This window comes from Tachysurus vachellii, chromosome 22, assembly GCF_030014155.1.
Source record: "Tachysurus vachellii isolate PV-2020 chromosome 22, HZAU_Pvac_v1, whole genome shotgun sequence".
Taxonomy (NCBI): Eukaryota; Metazoa; Chordata; class Actinopteri; order Siluriformes; family Bagridae; genus Tachysurus; species Tachysurus vachellii.
This window is the reverse complement of record NC_083481.1, coordinates 15608227-15628801: the sequence shown is the minus strand read 5'-3', so window position 1 is coordinate 15628801 and position 20575 is coordinate 15608227. Positions and strand designations below refer to the sequence as shown.

The 20575-nt window shown below is 37.3% G+C and overlaps 2 protein-coding genes across 2 annotated transcripts; both read right to left on the bottom strand.

Annotated features, from left to right (window-relative positions):
* Positions 1 to 1356: 1356 nt before the first annotated feature.
* LOC132837896 (inter-alpha-trypsin inhibitor heavy chain H3-like) lies at positions 1357 to 8441 on the bottom strand. Its single transcript, XM_060857865.1, has 22 exons — positions 8294 to 8441; positions 8055 to 8084; positions 7849 to 7872; positions 7414 to 7568; positions 7191 to 7295; positions 6672 to 6834; positions 6474 to 6584; positions 6187 to 6315; positions 5968 to 6084; positions 5718 to 5886; positions 5298 to 5423; positions 4842 to 5023; positions 3964 to 4149; positions 3712 to 3851; positions 3325 to 3485; positions 2941 to 2964; positions 2757 to 2810; positions 2544 to 2657; positions 2267 to 2468; positions 1986 to 2158; positions 1702 to 1813; positions 1357 to 1613 (listed from the first exon to the last, which is right to left on the bottom strand). Exons 1-22 carry the CDS (start codon positions 8396 to 8398, stop codon positions 1475 to 1477), a joined length of 2721 nt encoding a protein of 906 aa, XP_060713848.1. The 5' UTR covers positions 8399 to 8441; the 3' UTR covers positions 1357 to 1474.
* Positions 8442 to 8782: 341 nt separating this feature from the next.
* LOC132837897 (inter-alpha-trypsin inhibitor heavy chain H3-like) lies at positions 8783 to 17874 on the bottom strand. Its single transcript, XM_060857866.1, has 21 exons — positions 17455 to 17874; positions 16903 to 16926; positions 16611 to 16765; positions 16271 to 16375; positions 15799 to 15961; positions 15604 to 15714; positions 13923 to 14051; positions 13722 to 13838; positions 13424 to 13592; positions 13198 to 13323; positions 12334 to 12515; positions 12062 to 12247; positions 11829 to 11968; positions 11493 to 11653; positions 11188 to 11223; positions 11007 to 11099; positions 10810 to 10926; positions 10499 to 10700; positions 10211 to 10383; positions 9293 to 9404; positions 8783 to 9138 (listed from the first exon to the last, which is right to left on the bottom strand). The coding sequence occupies exons 1-21, from the start codon at positions 17584 to 17586 to the stop codon at positions 8970 to 8972; spliced, it is 2802 nt and encodes a 933-aa protein (XP_060713849.1). The 5' UTR covers positions 17587 to 17874; the 3' UTR covers positions 8783 to 8969.
* Between the last annotated feature and the right edge of the window lie 2701 nt (positions 17875 to 20575).

Below are 20575 nucleotides of genomic sequence, written 5' to 3'. Positions count from 1 at the left end.
AAAATAAAGAACAATTTAAATGTAAATATATTAATAAAGTGTAATTAATAAAGTAATAGTAAGTAGGGGAGGATAATAAAACAAAAAAAAAGAAAGAGCAAAAAATAATATAAACAAATTAATATATTAAACGTGGCAGATCCCAGAGTAGCATAACCCCCTGTTCCACCTCTCCCAGAGCCCCAGGTGGGACATACTGGCTTTCACTCTTCTTTCTCACTTTGCCAGATTTAGTGCCCCACTGGGTTCCAGCACCTTCAGCTCCCCAGAGGGGTCTCAATCCTGTGCACTCACAGGGGTATCAGCCCAGACCTCACCTCTAGCCCACTGAACCACCAGTGCTTTCTGACTACACAGCTTTTTTTAGGGGGTTTATCTTTTACTTGACAACACCAACACACACCCAGACAGGTTTTCATAAGAAAAACACATCATCACTGAGCCTCAAACCAGGACTGTCAGACTCTCACACATACACTGCCACAATAACCCCATGAGCCACCAGTGCCTTCCAAATAGTAAAGATATTTGGGGGGGTTTACTTTACATTAACTTTGCTTAACAAACTATATACATATATTACAGCCCTCATGACAGGGCAGATCTCACCTCTAGCCCACTGAGCCACCAGTGCTTTCTGACTCCCGGCCTTTTTCTATGCGGCTTATCTTTTGCTTGACAACACCTGTACTTCTAAAGAAAACCTACACCTCAAACCAGGACTGTCAGATACCTACTTAGTTCACTGAACTACTAGTGCCTTCTAGCCACGTTTCTTTTTTTAGAGGGTGTTATTGTTTGCATAACACAACTGTTACACAATGCACTTGTAAGAAACATGAACTTATAAGAAAACCTAACACCTTAAGCAAGGCTTGAACCAGGACTGTCAGACACATAAACAGGTACCACATTTCTAACCCACTGAACCACCAGGGCCTTGAAAGGGTTTGTGCTTTTTAATTATTTAATTATTATTTCTTTATGCCCCACCAGGGGGCATGCAAGTTTTCTCTTTACATAATCTCAACACAAAGCTGAAAAAGAAAACATCTAACTTAATACAAGCCTCAAATTATGCCTGTCAGATGCGTGCTTACCAGCTCAGAGCCACCAGCCAAGACAAAACACAGCTGCAATGAACCCAAAGGTTGTTGGGACTTTTGTCAGAGCAGAACAACTCACGTAATGTGTCATGGATTTGAGGGAAGTCTCTTGCCTCTCACTGTTGAAGTTGTTTTACATTGGGTGACTGTTTCCTGAACACTATGGCTGCATAGTGTTCAGCACATGTAACTCAGTGGGTCAGTGAGAATGTGTGTGGTGTAGCTCCAAGTGAAAGACACAAGCAGTCTGTTGTATAGTTGCCAGAGATCTTTAATATGAAGCAAGCATGTACATATTCAAAGAATGAATGGTCATCTTAATTAAAAAAGCATAGTGTCCTCTTTGAGCAGAAAATGAGAATCTTTTCTCAGATTGTCTTAAAGAGACCAGAGACAATGTAGTCTCCAATTTCTCCATCGATCAGCCCTGTGCCGTTTTTATGCACGAACCAACATGGCACATTTTCTCCTTTTTTCAAATCCTTTCTGAAGTCCTTCTGCCAGCCTCTGGAGTCACATAGCACACAATTAATATTCACCCATTCAATTTTCAGGCCTTTCTTTTACAAATCAATAACTTTTTTCATGTTAATACCTGGTCACTGTGAGATTGTGGCCCTTCACAAACATGGTGGCATCTGGTTTGTCTGGATCTTCCCCTTTAAACATATCACTAACTTCAAATGTTATACCATGGAAAAACTGTCCTGTAAGAAAAATAAAACAATGACAACAGAAGGTTTAATGATGACTGGACAGTTCCAGTGGCATCCCTACAAAATAAAATACTTCATATATCCTAAATATAAATTATAACATAACCAGACTTTTATCAGTTTTAACACAATTTGAAACTGCATGTCTTTGGTTGGAAGTTACCAAGTAGCCCATGGACTCCTTGTGAAAACAGATGGCTGTCCAGAGTGTAAAAGCCCAAGAAGTCCTGGTGGTAGGGGTGTTTCTTCCATACTTTGTGTAGAACAATCACAAATTTCACAGATTTCCTCAAGGTCACTGTAAGACTGTGGTCTTTTGCTACATGCAAATCCATACTGAGGAGAGAATACTTGAATTTCAAATATTTTTTTCTTCTAGAACTGGGACTTAACTGTAGCTATGCAACAGCTTAGACATGGAATGGATGTGTTTGTCTTACTCACTTGGAGCCTTTGATGGAGGTATTGTCAGACCAGAAGAGTTTTGCCTGTTTACCCTTTTCAGACACCAAGATGTCCTGTGTAGTCACCACTAATCTGATGCCAAACTTAGCATGAACGATTCCAAAGCTCCCAAAGTAGGTGTTCATCATGTTGTCGGGGTCTATCTTCTTGTCCCCGATGGTTTGACCATTTACAATGATACCTTTAAGAAAAAGGTGACTTTTGGGAATCTTAGAAAAGATTTTTGAGAATCTTGGAAAACCACATTTTCACTTACCCATCAGTGGATCTTTGATCAGGTTAAAGATGGTGCCTGGTTTGTCATTGATGTTGAAGCAGAGTGCATCATTTTGGTCTGCAAACTCAAGGATGAAGTGTGGATCTGAATCAACTGTTATGTAAACAAAACAAACACAATTTATTTTTTTTGGCTACCTTGTTCTTGGGTGTTAGGATACGCAATATCAGGCTTAATTAATGAAACTTTTACCCCAATTTGTAACTGATGACGTATAAGTCCTTTGAAGCGAAGTACCGGCGGCAGCTAGAAGAAAAATAACATATTATAGAAAATTTTCTATTTTTCCATTTCAAATGACACTCAATCACACTGAGAGTAAGAAATACTTCAGTAATTCTGAAATATTCTAAAGTAGCTGTTAATTGGGTCTTACCTTGTGGAACATGCTGGCGCTGTTCTGTAAATCAACATATGATATGTCAAATGTATTACATTTTTCAGTTAATCAAACATGCATGTACTACCTAAGCACTGATCAAGGTGTGGTAGCAGATGAGTGGTCAAGAATCAGATGGAGAGGAGGTTTGTCCTTTCAGAGTTTGTTCCCAGAGTGAGGGACAGAGCTGACAGTCATAACAGCTTACATAACAGTGTGAGTTTAAAAAGTGTTGATGAAATTGATTGAGATGGTGGTTTATTTAGTGTATTCTGTTCTGTTCTATTCAAATTGAACTGAAAGTTTAGAATTTTAGCTTGAATTTTGACATTAAGGAAAAAGACAGTAAAAACCTGAGATCAACGTGTATTTATACTATACCTTCTGTCAGCTTGTCAGCAATAAATGTGTCCTCTGGATTTTTCTCAGTTTCAGGTTTGGTGACCACCATGGAAGTGAGTGGGGTGACAAAGTTGTATTTCAGAGAGAGCTCTAGTGCATCTGCCGTGGCATTTGTCTTCTCCTCAGGAGAACCTTTTTCTCTGTCAGGAAATGCTTTCTATTAGGTTTTGGTTGGGGCTCTTGTATATTAGACTACACATAAGTGCATATTCAAATAACTATACAACTACTTTTTCTAGCTGTCAGTCAATACTATTGCTATTTGTTATGCTTCTTGATCTAGCCATTCTTTAATCGCATTGTCTAAACATCTAGATGATCCTTGTTGTTCACATCCAAAAAAAATCACACGAATGTCACACTAACATCTTGTCCAAAAGATTCTGGATGGTCAGATATGCCCAGAGACGCTCTGTAAAATCTCCAAAGATGTACTCCTGGTCAGGGAAGATGGTGTTCCAGTCTTGAGCAATGCCTTTTCCTTTAAATACCAAGTCGTTATCTAACTAAACAGGAAGAGAAACAAAGATCAGATGAAGCTCAACTTTGCAACAAATTTGTAAAGAGTGAGTTTCTATTTCCGACACTGTTATGGTGAAACCTTTTGCCATCTCTCACCGACTGAGCAGTCACTTCGAATAGCAAGTCGTTCATCGTGTTGTCATTCAGTCGACCTGCCACAACGATCTCAGACCCATTAAACAGCTGCTTAAATTTGCTGCTGGTCAGTGAGTTTACCGAGTTTTCTGGATAACGGAAATTGACGTCTGATAGGAGAACGTTTGCGACCTCTTCGTAGAAACCCTGTCAAACAAAAGACGTTTTATTAAAAACATTTATAATCCATTATGTAAACTTTACTGATGACATATCTCTGTAAAGTCAGTATTTAAAGAATAAAACATTAAGGAATGTTGATACAGTAAAGCAATTTGCCAACACTAACATTTTTAAAATGATCGAGTGCCATGTTTTATCCATTATGTTTTATCCATTTATAGTTTCATTATGCTACAGTGTTGTTCCTTCACGAGACTTTCTTCTTCTCTTACTTAAACATAAGAGTAAGTGAGGGGGGGCACGGCGGCTTTGTGGTTAGCACGTTCGCCTCACACCTCCAAGGGTTGGGGGTTCGATTCCCGCCTCCGCCCTGTGTGTGTGGAGTTTGCATGTTCTCCCCGTGCCTCGGGGGTTTCCTCCGGGTACTCCGGTTTCCTCCCCCGGTCCAAAGACATGCATGGTAGGTTGATTGGCATCTCTGGAAAAATTGTCCGTAGTGTGTGATTGCATGAGTGAATGAGAGTGTTTGTGTGTGCCCTGCGATGGGTTGGCACTCCGTCCAGGGTGTATCCTGCCTTGATGCCCGATGACGCCTGAGATAGGCACAGGCTCCCCGTGACCCGAGTAGTTCAAATAAGTGGTAGAAAATGAGTGAATGAATGTAAGTGAGAACTTTGCAATTGATTGTTATAATTCATGTAGAGTAAAGTTCACACCTGCAGCTGAAGCACAGCATCTGATGCTTCATAAATTCTCCGAGCCAGACCGTTGTTCTGCTTGGCCATAACATCCAGGAAACTATAGCTTACATCATAGCCAAAGCCCAAGCAAAAGAGAGTCATCTCTCCACCAATAGCATTCTGGATATTTTTTTGAATTGATTCTGTATTACTTTCACCTAAAACAAACAAACAAACAAACAAATAAATAAATAATATATATTCACTTTGTTGTAGAATTTCAACAGTTTTTAAAAGCTTATCAATTTGGTGAATATAAAACATTCAATGAAATTTAATTTCAAATAATAAACCGTAGATGTAATTTTCTTAGATCTATCTCTCTCTCTTTTTTTTTTTTTTTTTTTTTTTTTTTTTTTTTTTAATATTTTAATTAAATGCTTTTAAGTCACACAATATAACAAAAAATGTCACTACTCCCACAACACATACCTGCATTTGGGTTTCCATCAGTCAGTAGGATGATTATAGACGCACTGTTTTCTGGGACAGTTTTGTTGTTCATGGCGTCTTTCAGCATTTTCACAGCAAACAAAACAGCGTCATTGATATTTGTTACTATAAAAAATAAATAAATATATAGCGTTATTCATCAAATTGAACTGATAAATATTTTAATTTAATTAAAGTTATAACTAGTTTATGCCATCATGTAAGCGATATAAACTATTAAAAAAAAATATTCTGTGTATGTATCACAACATGAAATGTAACTATAAATGAATAAAAAGTATGAGATTCTTTTAGTAAATAAACAACAGAATAACTACAAATTTAAAATAAACTTGGCATATAAAAGTCTTAAAGGAAAGAAAACAAAACCCAGAAATCAGAAGTTATGGCGATATTTACATCCAGATGCTGTGATGGTTTCAACAAAAGCTTCTGCATTTTTTAGATTTTCCTTTGTGGCTGTAGTTAGTGATGGTTTCCATGTTGCAACATCATCCGAAAACGTTACGAAGCCGAAGTGGTCTTCCTCGTGTAACTCATTGAGAATTGTCTTCAGTCCCTCATGAGTCTGACCAAAGGGGAACAAGGCAAATAATAAAATAATGTCAGAGCTGCTCAATCGGATGTGCTACCTTTTCCCTTAGGTTACCTGTTGCATTTTTGTTCCAGACATGGAGCCACTTCTGTCGATCACAAAAACAACATTTTTTGGCAAGTTTGGAAAATGAGCTGGGGCAAAGAAGTGTACGAAATACCCGTTCACTATCTGAAACATAGGGCATGAGCGATATTACTGGAGGAATTATTATTACAGAGAAATGCTGATATTCAGAACCTCAGAGAAGTTACTGCTTATATAAATCCAAACCTGAATATCTTCAGAAAATTGTTCACGATTGACATCATAGTTAATGAAGAAATCTCCATCTATCAGTGTGCCATCACAGTCTGGACATTTCCTTTGCTGATCTAGAGTTGGAGAAAAGGACACATGGGCCTGGAAAATAGGACAGAGAGAAAATCAGGCTGGAGCCACAATACAAGGAAACTATGGTCTCCAAACTCAGTTAATGAAGCTCTGTCCTTTCACATGCTTCTGTTTGTTTGGTTTTGTGGTTTTAGATTACTTGCAAAAGTAAATACTGCATTACTCACTCTTTTGTCAGTGACTGTTTTCTCCACCAGGGGAAGTAGCTCATTGGTAAAGAATGTACCGTGGGCATTCAGAAATGTAATGCCCTGAGGCTCGTAGACATCAGCAACAATCTATGGGTGAGTTAAAAAAATGTATTTGTCTTTATATGTGTGAGGAAGATTTAAAAAAGAGAGCTTATAGATAGGAATGAACTCCACCTCAAAGTGCTGGACCAGCTGTTTGGGTTTGACTCGGATCATCAGCTCATATTTGCCAAGCCGACGCTGAAGGAGCTCCTCGAACGTAAGTGCGAATGTGACGTTGCTGTTGGCTGCGATGTTCACAGAGACAGAGAATTTCTCCATCTTTCTGCCTGAAGCTCTGGGGGAAAAAACATAACAGAATAGAGACAGTGTAACATTAGTGAAAGGTCATTTATTCTATACAGATTTTTCACTGGTGTCCCACCGGGCTCACTACTCAGTCCAATTTGTGTTTTTTTCTCCTACTAAAACGAAACCCAACAGTCCTTCTTGTTCTTGACGTTCGAGATGCACAATGGAGTTGGCATGTTATAAATGCATTAAGTTAATTTTTTCTCTGGATACTCTTTTTTTCCCACCTCTTAAAAACATGTACATAGCCCCAGAGCCTCCTCAAGCCCATACAATTATTATTATTATTATTATTATTATTATTATTATTATTATTATTATTATTATTATTATTATACTCACTTGACAAGACCGGCAGTCTTTCCGGATGACACAGCTGCCTCATACTGCTTCTTGGCCTTTTCTTTCTCATTAACCACTCCTACATATGTCATTCCATTAATCTCCCTGAAATGTAAATATTGCAGTATTAAATAACAAAACAATAACATGGCAAATAAGCATAATATGAATTTATCTGCAAAATTAGAACAATGACATTCTGTAAAACCAGCCCATGACTGACATGCTGAAGTTGGTGATGAAGGCCGTCTTGGGTAACTCCACTTCAAAGAAGACTTCCTGTGAAACGTTGGCCTTGTTCAGAGCTGTGGACGTCATGACTGTGTGGGCGAACCGAGACGTCACAGTGCAGTCGATCTTTACATTCTGTAACTCTATCTGAGAAAGAGAGAGAGCAAATAAAATAAAAGTACTTAATACACTTTCCAGAATTTAAATTCTGTTATTCGTTATTTAAAATAAGTGCAAACAAGTCTTTATTTTGAAAGAGATAGCTGAGGTATATTTCGTAGTTTCTATTAACCACCTAGTTAAGAATAAAATTAGCACATGGATTATCTCTATTTTTATTTATTTATTTATTTATTTATTTATTTATTTATTTATTTATTTCAAGCCACAATAGATAACAGTAATTTAAAACTTCTCTTCTTCTTACCTCAGCAACATTCACACTTCGTTTCTGTTAGAAGGCAATCGGGGAGAAAGAATTCATATCAAAACAATAATCCCAATCCTAATCTACATCAGTCTTATAAAAAGAAATTAATTTGTCTTACCAGCAAAGTGCACAATAAATGGTTTTACAATAGATTTATTCACTACATTTCTATTATTGCATTTAATTAAAAAGAAGCACAATACCTTTATGACTTTGGGATTGTTAGCACTTTCCTGCAGAAACAGACAGTCAGTGTGTTGTCATTGTAATCTCTACAGCTCATGAAATATACAACACACTAGGGTCCAAAAGATGATATTATTAGCAATAACATCGATTTTTACTCTGGTTTCAGACTTTTAGACCCAACGGTACTGTATATACTAATGACATACACACTCCAGTTTCACTGAAACTTTTGAACACTGAATGGTTCCCAGACCTGTTGCTCATCCTCTCTTGAGATCACTAAGGCTCCATCAGATCCCGATGGTAAACATAAGTAAACCAAGTTGCAGATCAGTAGCACGGTCCACGCAGTAGACATGATGCATTGAGTGCTCAGTCCTGACTGTGTTGTTCAGCAGAACTTTTACCTTTATTTCAGTGTTCATGATTGACCATTGGCAGTTCAATAACCTGGCATTGATTTTCTCATCAAATTCTTGTTTAATTTGGCAGACAAATTTGTACTATGTACTGTGTTAGTAAGTGGCATTAGCACACATCACCCATTTTCGTGTTTATGAGGGAGCTGTCTGTGGAAATTTTGATTTTATGTATTTAGTGAATCCATTTTGTGAAATTAGTTTTTTCTTCTCTGTGTAGGTGTATTTTATAAAATGATAAAAAAAACAAAGAAAAAATGGTCTGGACTGTCTATATGTATTAATATATGTATATATAAATCAGACACACAAAAAACTCTGAATTAATCTGGAAAGTAACCGAAGTTTAATTGGAAACAAATGTGTACAAAGTCAATAACAAAGTCCTCTCAGTGTTTGTTAGAAAAAAAATGTTATACTGGTTCATGGTCAGGTAATTTTTCTTTACCAAACAAAAATAAAAGTAAAAAAAAAAATCTGTTTCAAGATATAAAATATGTCTACAGTCCATTATTTTACTTTTTTTTCTCCTTTTCCCTCTGAGACAGTTGCAAAGATGCCAGAGACGATATAGTCTCCGAGGACTCCATCGATCAACCCTGTGCCGTTGTTATGAATAAACCAACATGGCACATTTTCTCCATTTTTCGGATCCATTCTGAAGTCCTTCTGCCAGCCCCTGGAGTTGCACAGCACACAGTTATATCATTAAATTCAACTCACTTAGATAAATCTCCTTACCTGTGCATTTCAAAGCATTTGCCTATTAATTAAAGATGATACACAGCATATAATGGGTTATGTTACTTTATTAGTGTCTTTTTTCTATTTACCTGGTCACTGTGAGATTGTGGCCCTTCACAAACATGGTGGCATCTGGTTTGTCTGGATCCTTTCCTTGAAACATATCACTAACCTCATATGTTACACCGTGAAAAAATTGTCCTGTAAGAAGACAACACTGAATATACAACACCTTTAAAGAATAGATAATAGATGTATAGATAATAGATGAATAGATAAGTATAGTAATCCTACCAGTTTTAGAAAATCTATAAACTCCAAAGATCTCACAAGTGAAAAATGATCATCATGGAAAAACTTTTTTTTTTTAAAAAGAGTTGAATAAATATAATTTGTTGTTGCATTACATTTTGCTTTAATCAGTGGGTTGCAGTTGTGCAACAGTGAAATGCTATCATAATCCAATCAGAGCCCCACTAATTTGTAATTAGTGAAGGAGAGACAGATGTGTTGCCAACCATGTAAATGAACAGCTTGACAGCATCAATGGTGGCCAACCTGGGGTTTTCAAAATGACGGGTTGGTGGGGCTTCTTTTTTTTTTAATATTTCATATTTTATTGATTGTTTTTTTTGAGGGTTTCAGAACTTGTAATAAAGAATAATATCAATATTACTGTAAAGAATCTATACGTCAACGTGACTATAATCGTCGGCAATATTCAAAGCCAATTTCTCTGAAAGGTACATTTACAGGTGCGTTTGTGAGAAGGCATGAACACGACCAAGCGTGAAGATCCATATTCATCGTAGATGAGTAGTTAAACAGCCATCATATTCTCCTTCCTACTGTTAAACACCTCCTACAAAGAGTCTTTACTTGAGGTCTTTTTGTTATCAAGCTCAAAACAAAAGTCTCCTTTTCTAAATTCTGCATTTCTACAATCACTCTTTGTGTCATTTAGTTGAAGGCCTGGCTTAAAATTAATATGTTTTTGTTGCAATTACCAAGTAGTCCATGGACACTTTGTGACAGATGGTGGCTGTCCAGGTTGTAGAATCCCAGGTAGTCTTGGTGGTAAGGATGAAACTTCCACACTTTATGCAACATGATAATAAACTTCAGTGTGTCTGTCAGGGTCACTGTAAGATTGTGATCCTTGTATACCTTAAGGTCTATGCTGAAGAGGAAAAAAGATAAAGCTATGAGGCTTTAAAAACCAGAGTCATTTTTTCTGATAATGTAACACAGGGATGGATGAAATACTTTGTTGTATTTGTGGATATTTCACTCACTTTATACCCTTGACATGAGATGTTTGTGACCAACTAAGATGTTCTTCTTTGTCATTGTCAAACACGGTGATCATTTCGGTCGTCACCATTATTTTGATATTGAACTTCTCATGAACAATCCCAAATTGACCAAAGTACGTGTGTTGTTTGCTCCCAGGCTCCACCTTCTTGTCTCCAATGGTTTTCCCATTTACCATCAATCCTGTGGATTTATAATTAAGAGAAATATAAATGAAGTGAAATCAGTGAAAAGTCTGGATGTCCAGTAATCACTTTTTGGCAAATTTGTAAGACTTATTAGTAAAGCAGACCTGAGACTGGATCTTTCACCAGGTTGAAGATGGTGCCTGGTTTATCATCAGTATTGAAGCACAGAGCATCATTCTGTTCTGGCAGCTCAATGATGAAGTGTGGATCTCCATCAACAGCTACTTAAAAAAACAAACCTTATTTCAACATTTTGATTACTTTTTGGTCATTAAAAAAGTACATATCCTAAATATCTTACCCTTTAGACCCATTAGGACAGCTCCATGCCCAGCACTGGGTAAAATTGAACTTCCAAAGGATAGATGTGATCTATATCCCATACCAGCAGAGACTAGAAGTAGAAATATTATTTTGTAGTGCTTCTGAGGATTGTTAAACACTTGACCAAATTAACTGCAATTATCTATTAAGAAAGTTACCTGGTAACTGCGATAGTGCAATGTCACTCCGTTCGTCTGTGAATGAAATGCAAAGACACATGCTGTCAGTACTTAGCTGTAGCACTGTGACACTCGTATGGATTCTTGGATTTGTGTAATCAATATTTGCATCAGTTGTGTATTTAAATGTGAAAACATGATTGCAGTTTGACATGTGGTGAGTTTTAAATGGATACAAATAAATATACAAATAAAAAGAGCACTATTTTTTAATTTCATTTAAAAGTTTAATTTCATTTAAAAATTTCATTTAGTTCTATTTAAATGAGGCATTTCATTCGTACCTTCGGTCAGTTTGTCTGCAATTAGCGTATCTTTTGACGTATCGTTAGTGTCCGGTTTAGTGACCACCATGGATGTGAGTTGCGTGACAAAATTGTACTTTAGCGAGAGGTCCAGTGCTTCATCAGTGACATTCTCACATTCTGTGAGTATACAGGTGTCTCTATCAGAGCAGAAAGTTTTATTTGTAGCAGCTTTGTAGAAAATTATAAATTCAGGATAGAAATTCCCAAGTTTATATTTAACTTTATCCCTAATGAGAAGGCCAGAGGTGAAAATGGGAAGAAAAACTCCCCAAGATAACATTAGGAAAATAAAAGACCCAAAATCACACATACTGTTTGTTCAAGAGCTGTTGGATGGTCAAGTACGCCCAGAGACGCTCAATGAAGTCCCCAAAGATGTACTCTTGTTCTGGGAACATCGCAGCCCATTCCTCAGCATCGGCCTTGCCCTTGACCTCAAAAGGCTTATCCAGCTAAATTCAAACAAAAAAAATCAATCAGTGTAGTTAGATTCTTTCATAATCATACGTGCATTTCTTTTCCGTTTTTATTTCGGATTCTCTCACCATTTGGGCTGACACCTCAAAGTTAAATGTGTTCTTTTGAGAGTCGTTTAGTCTTCCAGCGACTATAATCTCGGAGCCACCAAAGAATTGCCTGAAATGGTTGGTAGTCAAGGAATTCTCCATGCTCTCTGGATAATGAAGATTCACTTCTAAGAGCAGTGGAATTGCCACCTCTTCATAGAAACCCTTTGGAATGAAAGGTCAGAGTTCTAGCTTTGACTGTTTTTTAAATAAACTGACATTGTCACACACAACAAATAGCACAAAGTAACCTGCAATTGCAGCACAGCATCTGAGGCTTCGTAGATTCGCCGAGCGAAACCATTGTTCTGGTGGGCCATCGCGTCCAGAAAGCCATAGTGTACATCATAACCAAATCCCAAACAGAAGAGGCTAATATTTCCTCCTGTAGCATTATAGATATTTTGTTGGATTACAGTTGGAGTTGTCTCACCTGCATGGAAGAAAAACATTTTTGAAGGGTTTAAGTGGTGTTGCAGAACCTAAAACTGAGCAGGCCAAATATGGTCATAGTGAAGCCAATGATGTGAGTATTGTGGGCCAAAAATGATGTAATCAATACAAAGCTTTTAATTTTAGATCAACATCTTGGTCCATATCTTACAACAGACATGGTCTTATCAGGCAGCTATGTTCTAGCAGGGAGATTTGGATGACATCACTGCCGTCATGTCATCATAGCGGTATGTGGGACAGATGGAAATGGGAAGCATTTTCTTTTCTTCACTCATACACAACATGGGAAGTGACTTGTTTCACAGTAAGTATAATTCCAGGTCGCAACTGCTTCTCAAACAACCAGATATGTGTTTTAATATGCTAATCTGTGTCAAGCAAATGCTGCGCTGTTGAATTCTTAAATCTGATCGGTTGGAAGGTGATGATTAATTTTTCTTTAGCAGCAACTCAGCTCATCCTAAACGGTTTTCTATCAAGAACAAACACTAGATAATTTAAGAGATAATCTGAAATGGTTGGTGGGGTAAAGTTTCCTTTAAAAAATAAAATGGATGGCTGTGGTTTTCGTGAAAAATAATCAAATTTAATAATTTAACAATCAAGTCATGATGCTCCTTTAATGATTAATAAACACTTATCCTCTGGACCAGACATACCAGTAGTTGGCTCTCCATCAGTCAAGAGGATGATCATGGAGGGTATGTTGTCTGGCAGGAAGTTGTTTCTCTTGGTTTCGGTCAGCATGTTAATAGCTTGTAGCAAAGCTCCATTGATATCGGTCACTTTAAAATGTAAACATACGTAATATTTGAGTGTAGGGTTTTAATATAAAACAAAATGAGCTAAATATTTCAGGGACCATCATCATACTTTAACACTTACTGCTTCTTGCTGTTATATTTCTGACGTATTTCTTTGCTTTTTGTATATTTTCTTTTGTAGCTTTGATCAATGATGGTCTCCATGATTCAATCATATCATCAAATATGACCAGGCCAAAATGGTCTTCCTCATAGAGGTCATCTAGAATGGTCAAGAGCGCCTCTCGAGTCTATAACAACAACGACAACAACAACAGATCTGTCCATTGTTCAAAAATAATAAGGCAACAATAACAAATGCTAACAATCCTGCATCTTTGTTGAGTTCTAGATCCAAACGCTATCTGTGTTCAGCTTACTTGTTTCATTTTATTTCCTGACATGGAACCGCTCCTGTCAATCACAAACACTACGTTCTTTGGCAATTGTTGCAAGTCATGCGGGGCAAAAAAGTGCACAAAGTATCCATTCACGATCTGAAACCCGAAACAGAGCCAGAAAATGAGTACAACATAGTATTCATCCTGAAATATTTTCTTAAAAGTGACTGAGAGTTGAACCTGAATATCACCCAGTTCCTGTTCACGCTTGACATCGTATGTGATGATGAAATCGCCATCTATCAGTGTACCGTCACAGTCTGGGCATTTCCTCTGCTGGTCCAGAGTTGGAGAGAAGGACACACTGGCCTGGAAAAGAGGATCATGTGAGAGGATATTTCCTTTGAAAGAAGTAAAGTCTGTGCCTTGGACAAAATTGCCGTCCTGAATACAGTTAAGTTCACTAGAAGATTCTAGAAGCCAATAGTTTTTAGTAAATTTACAGGGAAAATAGGGCTGGGCGATAAAACGATAACGATATGTATCGCGATAGACACATGATCGATATCAATAAAAAATGTGTTTGATAAAACGTTCGATACTATTATTATTTTTTTTTTGGCGGAAAAAAGGGAAATGTAATTTTTATTACCGTTCTTTTAAAGGTAGGGTCTCCGATGTTTGAGAAATGCTTCCGAAAACGAAAAAAAAGTCGGAACGAAAAAATTAAGCAAAAATCAAAACAAACGTGTAGCCAATGAGCAGAAAGGGGCGGGTTTTGTCGATATGGGCGGAGAGAGTGTTCAGTGCGCATGTGTGACATTAGCAGAAAGCGGTTTTAACATTGACATGGACGATAAAAACAAAGAAAGAAAGAGAAGAAAGACTTACGATAAGGCAAGAAGCAGTAGGACCCGTGTTAATATAGGATCAGCTTTCCAGCGCTGGAGAGAACTGAAGGAGCAGGAAGTTGGCACATATTCACAGCTTGGAGTTTCCCAGAGTCAATAACTCCTGAGCTAAACGCTGTTACTACACAAATAACACCTCTGTTCTATCGTAGTAATGTAGAGACGCAGCTACAACCATGTTTTGTGTAGTAACAGTGTTTAGCTCAGGAGTTATTGACTCTGGGAAACTCCAATCTGTGAATATGTGACCAAATGAGCGCCGCAGCGTCGTCTGCAAATTATGCAATAGCACTACACTTCTCTATGTTTATATTTAACACTTTGCACTATTTTAGTACACTTTATTAAGCATTTCTTACATTTTCTTTCATTTTGCACATTAAATGTTCAGAGATAATTGTTAAGTGTTCATTGTGACTTTAGACATTTATAATTATTTGAGTTTTCCTGGTTGTTGACATTTCTGTCTTAATAACTGAGGGGATTATGATTAGAGGAAGGGTAAGTTTAAAATAAAAATGTTTAAATGTAATATATTTTTCTCCTGGTCCTTATTTTAAATGGGTCATAAAAAATATCAATAATTATCGATATTGACCGATATGAAACACTGATATCGTGATACAGTTTTCAGCCATATCGCCCAGCTTTAAGGGAAAATATGGTCTACTATAGTTTGTGACTATCCAGTACGGCCATCTGCTTTGCCAAGCTTTGCGCTTATATTTGCAGTACTTCTGTCATCATTTGGAGATTTTTTTTGTTAAAGCATTGTATACAATTCCCTAAATCTACAAAAAAATAAAATATCACAATTTTTGAGAAATGATATGCATCATAATACATAATGTAACAATTTCCAGATTAAAAAAAAAAACAAACAAAAATATCAAATTTAAACCACATTTTTTTTGGGCAAATCTGTTCCCAGTGTTTATTATCAAACCAATTGGTTTTCCAAACTGTCTGAAACGGAAAGAAGAAAGGAAGAAAGAAAAGAACATCCTCACCTTTTTATCACTGACAGTTTTCTCCACTAGAGGGAGCAGGTCGTTGGTGATGAACGTGACATTGACGTCCAGAAATGTGATGCCCTGGGGCTCATAGACAGTGGCAACTATCTGTGGGTATGAGTGTGTCAATTTAATGACTCAAAAATGAATTTAAGCGAAGGAAAATTAAGAAAACACAAATTAGTGCTCCACCTCAAAGTGCTGGACCAGCTGTTTGGGTTTGACCCGAATCATGAGCTCATATTTGCCAAGCCGACGCTGAAGGAGCTCCTCGTACGTAAGTGTGAATGTGATGTTGCTGTTGGCTGCGATGTTCACAGAGACAGAGAACTTCTCCATTTTTCTACCCGAAGCTCTGGGGGAAAAAACATAACAGAATAATTGTCCTATTTTATTATTTGGCCTAAAAGCATGCAAAGTGGGTGAAAGCAAATAAAGCTCTTGTCTTTTATTATATAATGTATATACTGGTTAGGAGAAAGATTTATTAATTATTTACTCACGATGCCAAAATTTCAAATTAATTTACTGAGAAACTAAATCCAATGACTTTGAGGTTTAATAAAAATAAGCATTAATTGTGCTAATAATTTCTATGAAATTGTAAATCTTTGTAATTTTCTCGTGAGCATATCTTTTATAAAAATTAATGTGATGTACTTACTTTACAAGTCCGGCCGTATGCCCAGAGGACACGGCCGTCACATACTCCTTCTCGGCCTTCTCTTTCTCTTTAACCTCTCCTACATATGTCTTTCCATCAATCTCCCTGAAACAAAAAAACAAGACAGAAAGCAAAAAATATTAAGTATGTATCAAAAACATCTGCATATTCAAAGTACTTACACATTGAAATAAAATAAAATAAAAACATGGAGCATTTATGAGGACTAGATCTGAAACAATGCACTCTACTGTTGATTCGTGAGTCAGTTCCATTATGACTCATGATTCATTAATTTGAAGCAGATTTTATAGGCAGTAAAAACCAGCCCATGACTGACATGCTGAAGTTGGTGATGAAGGCCGTCTTGGGTAACTCCACCTCGAAGAAGACTTCCTGTGAAACGTTGGCCTTGTTCAGAGCCGTGGACGTCATGACCGTGTGGGCGAACCGAGACGTCACCGTACAGTCGATCTTCACTTTTTGCATCTCGATCTAAGATTTAACAAATATTAGCCACCTTTTATGTAACCATGGCAGCTCATTAAACTAAACCAAATCAGGAAATCATAGGTTTGGTGTTGAACAACAGAATGATATATAGGTATAGACATATACGACATGTTTCTTACCTCATGATTCCTTAAGTTTGGCTCCTGTGTGGATAAACAGATAAATCTGTTAATATCTGATCATTTGGCACAATTGTTTATTTTACAACTACAATGTTTAAGATCTTCTTCTTCTTCTTCTTCTTCTTCTTCTTCTTCTTCTTCTTCTTCTTCTTCTTATTATACAAAGATACACTGACTGTAGATTCACAATTTTATTGGGATTAACACTGTTTTTATTTTTTACTAAATTACATGAAATTAAATGGATGAACACATTACATGTTTGTTCTTAAAATGAAATTTTGAATGAATTTGTGTTTTTAAATGATTTAAGAAGCTTTGCTCGTTCTTGGCATCTTCTCAGCCAGGATGTACGCAGTTAGCTGAGCTCCTCATTGCACCTACATAGGAACGACTTGTTTGGGGGAAATAATTATGTTTTTAGGAAAATAAAAATGACAAACATTTTTACATTAACATTAACTACAATTTATATTAATTTCAATCATAAATTTTTATTTTTACAACAAAGCAAAATAGTAAACCCACTACGTGCAAATGAAATCTTACCTCTGTATTAATCAGATCATAATCATCATCATGATGAATAAGTGACAGAGGTGGCAGACTGCCCCACGGTTGTGCTGCGACACACAGACACACGCAGACACACCCTAGCAGCCCAATCCACACTGTCGACATGATGAAGCCTGAGCTCAGCTCTGAGTTTAGTCCTGACTACAGGAGCTTTTAAATGAGAGGGTTTGTGTGTGTGAGTGTGAAAGATGGAGGGAGGGCGAGAGAGTGTGATGAATAAGGCAGTGTTTCATGTGCAGGAGTTTTGCCAGTGGAACGTGTGGAGTAATACCTCTGTATCTGAAGAAGTCCTAGTTTAGCTTTGTAAAGCAGTCGTTCCTGAAAGTCTTCGTGATTCTTGCCAAACAGACACGATGTTAAGCTAAGAGCCTAATACTGTCGTTGTTTTGAAGACGATAGTTTATCAGTTGTTTGTGTTGGGTGGGATGTGGAGGTGGGTGGGGTGTGTGGGAAGGGTGTGTGTGTGTGGGTGTGTGTGTGTGTGTGTGTGTGTGTGTGTGTGTGTCTGTGTGTGTGTGTGTGTGGAGGTCTCCCAATTTACCATGTTTTCTTGATCAGCCGGGCGAAAAAAATCTTCTTTGTATTCTTTGTATACTTTCTTTTAAAGACTTTCTTTAAAAGGTTTCAGTATGGAGGGATTTCTGACAGGAAAACACCTTACTGTGATTGTTTTTATTCTAAAAACATTATTTATTATGCAGTTGCATATAAAAATGTGAAGTTTGATATTTAAATCATAATATTATAAGTGCTATTATTATTAGACGGCAGGTGGAAGTCAATCAATCGATCAATAACTTGGTAAAAGAAAGTCTTAGGCTTGACAAATGCACACAATGTGTGATATTGCAAGGTTGAACTATTACACACACACACACACACACACACACACACACAGAAAGACTTGACAAGCAGCTGCATTCACGATTGTTAATTTTTTTTCATCTGTAATGTTCTACTGACTTCATGCCATGTTTCGTCTGAATACCAAATAAATTGTAACTCTTTCAATCAAATCAAAAAACATTAATTTTATGGTTCTGTTGTGCATCCCTTTATTTTATAATCACATATGTATCAGTACAGACATATTTATTCAATCTACTTTTACTTTAAACATTTTGTCTTAAAAACATAAAACTAGGGGGCACGGTGGCTTAGTGATTAGCACGTTCGCCTCACAGCTCCAGGGTCGGGGATCGATTCCCGCCTCCACCTTGTGTGTGTGGAGTTTGCATGTTCTCCCCGTGCCTCGGGGGTTTCCTCCGGGTACTCCGGTTTCCTCCCCCGGTCCAAAGACATGCATGGTAGGTTAATTGGCATCTCTGGAAAATTGTCCCTAGTGTGTGAGTGCGTGAGTGAATGAGAGTGTGTGTGTGTGTGCCCTGCGATGGGTTGGCACTCCATCCAGGGTGTATCCTGCCTTGATGCCCGATGACGCCTGAGATAGGCACAGGCTCCCCGTGACCCGAGGTAGTTCGGATAAGCGGTAGAAGATGAATGAATGAATGAAACATAAAACAAGGATGACAGAATAAAAGATTCCAGCCTGTATTCCAGCTGTATCTCACTGTGTCTCCTTAGCTGATGACGATCATGTGTTAAGTGATAGGGCTGAACATTATCATCCCAAATGGAGATCAAATCTAGGGGGTGTCATCACACCACATGACTTTCACTGATGAATCTACAGTCTAAAATCAGCCGTGGTTTGTCGTCCCGCTTCTTCTCACTATTCTGTGTGTTTTTATTCTTATTTCCAGGGTAGGTGGTGTTGTGTTCCAAAATAAATCACCTTAACACATAGTATAATGAACAGTATAGAGTATCAACAGTATAATGAAACCTTGACATCTTTATATCTTAAATCGTATCTTATAAAGATCTACATGTTATCATCTAAATCACTTCTAATGCACAGTTTGTAGCTTTCATTGTTCTTTATTTACTGTATAAAGCCACATTTAATGTGTTTGCTTGTAAGGTAGTGAAGAACTTGATGTGGTTGTTGAACTGGAAGCTACAAGCAAATGTAGCTCAAATATACTGATCAGCGACTTTTGAGTAAGCTAAATATTGATTTCATGAATTACATCATGCGTGGAACAAATCGGTTTAGTTCCTGATCGACAACTGGCTTAATCCGGACATCCTGAGGATCAGGATGCCATGACGTTTCAAAGTTTCAAGGTATAATCATGTAAATGTATGGCTGACTGACAAGACGTATACCTCTCAGAGTTGGCCAGTGATTTCCTGTTTCCTGCTTTAAATACAGAATCTGTTTTGATGTGTTCAAGTAAAATCAGTGACTCGGTAGGACCTGTACATACGTTTTTTTGTTTGTTTGTTTGGTAGAACAGCTTCAATGGATGTGCTTATTTATCAGGGGGAAAAAATCAATTCCTGGCAATTTAACTCCAAATACAGCTTCCAAGAAGGAGAGGGCGGAAATCAATGGGTTTGCCTGTGTGGGTTGTGCAACTATGGCAATCTCAGCCTGGCATGCTTGTGTGTTTGTGTGTGTGTATGTGTGCGTGTGTGTGTGTGTGTGTGTTTGTCTTTACCCACTCCTCCCTCTTTAACAGGATTCTGAAGTCTGAAGTCACCTATGAAGTCATGTTCAGAAGAAAAAAATATTTAATAGAGTAAATGAGGAACCTCTCTCAAATATCCAAGCCCTTCAAGCCGACAGCAAACCGCCCGTTCCGCTTTATTTCTCTGTGTGTCCATGGTATATTTTGGCAAACCCAGAAACATGCAAATAAAGCTTCGATTTTCATTTGAACCTCAGTTATTTTTTCTTCTCCGGCTCTCTTACTCTGTCAACAGACTTTACCTTAACACAAAGCAAATATATTACCGTCCAACAACCTTCTTCAATTTCTATCAAGTTTTATTTTATAATTTGTGGTTATCTTGTTGTGTTTGAGTAGAAAAAAAGACTACAATAATAAAAAAAAACTATCATAATCAAAGGAGCCTGTATGTCTACAGTATACATTTAGACACTTAAGGGTTCGTCCAAAGGGAAAAATCAAAGAAGCGTGTAGAGTTCAGATTTCATTTTGTTCTAACAGTGTCTAATCTTAAA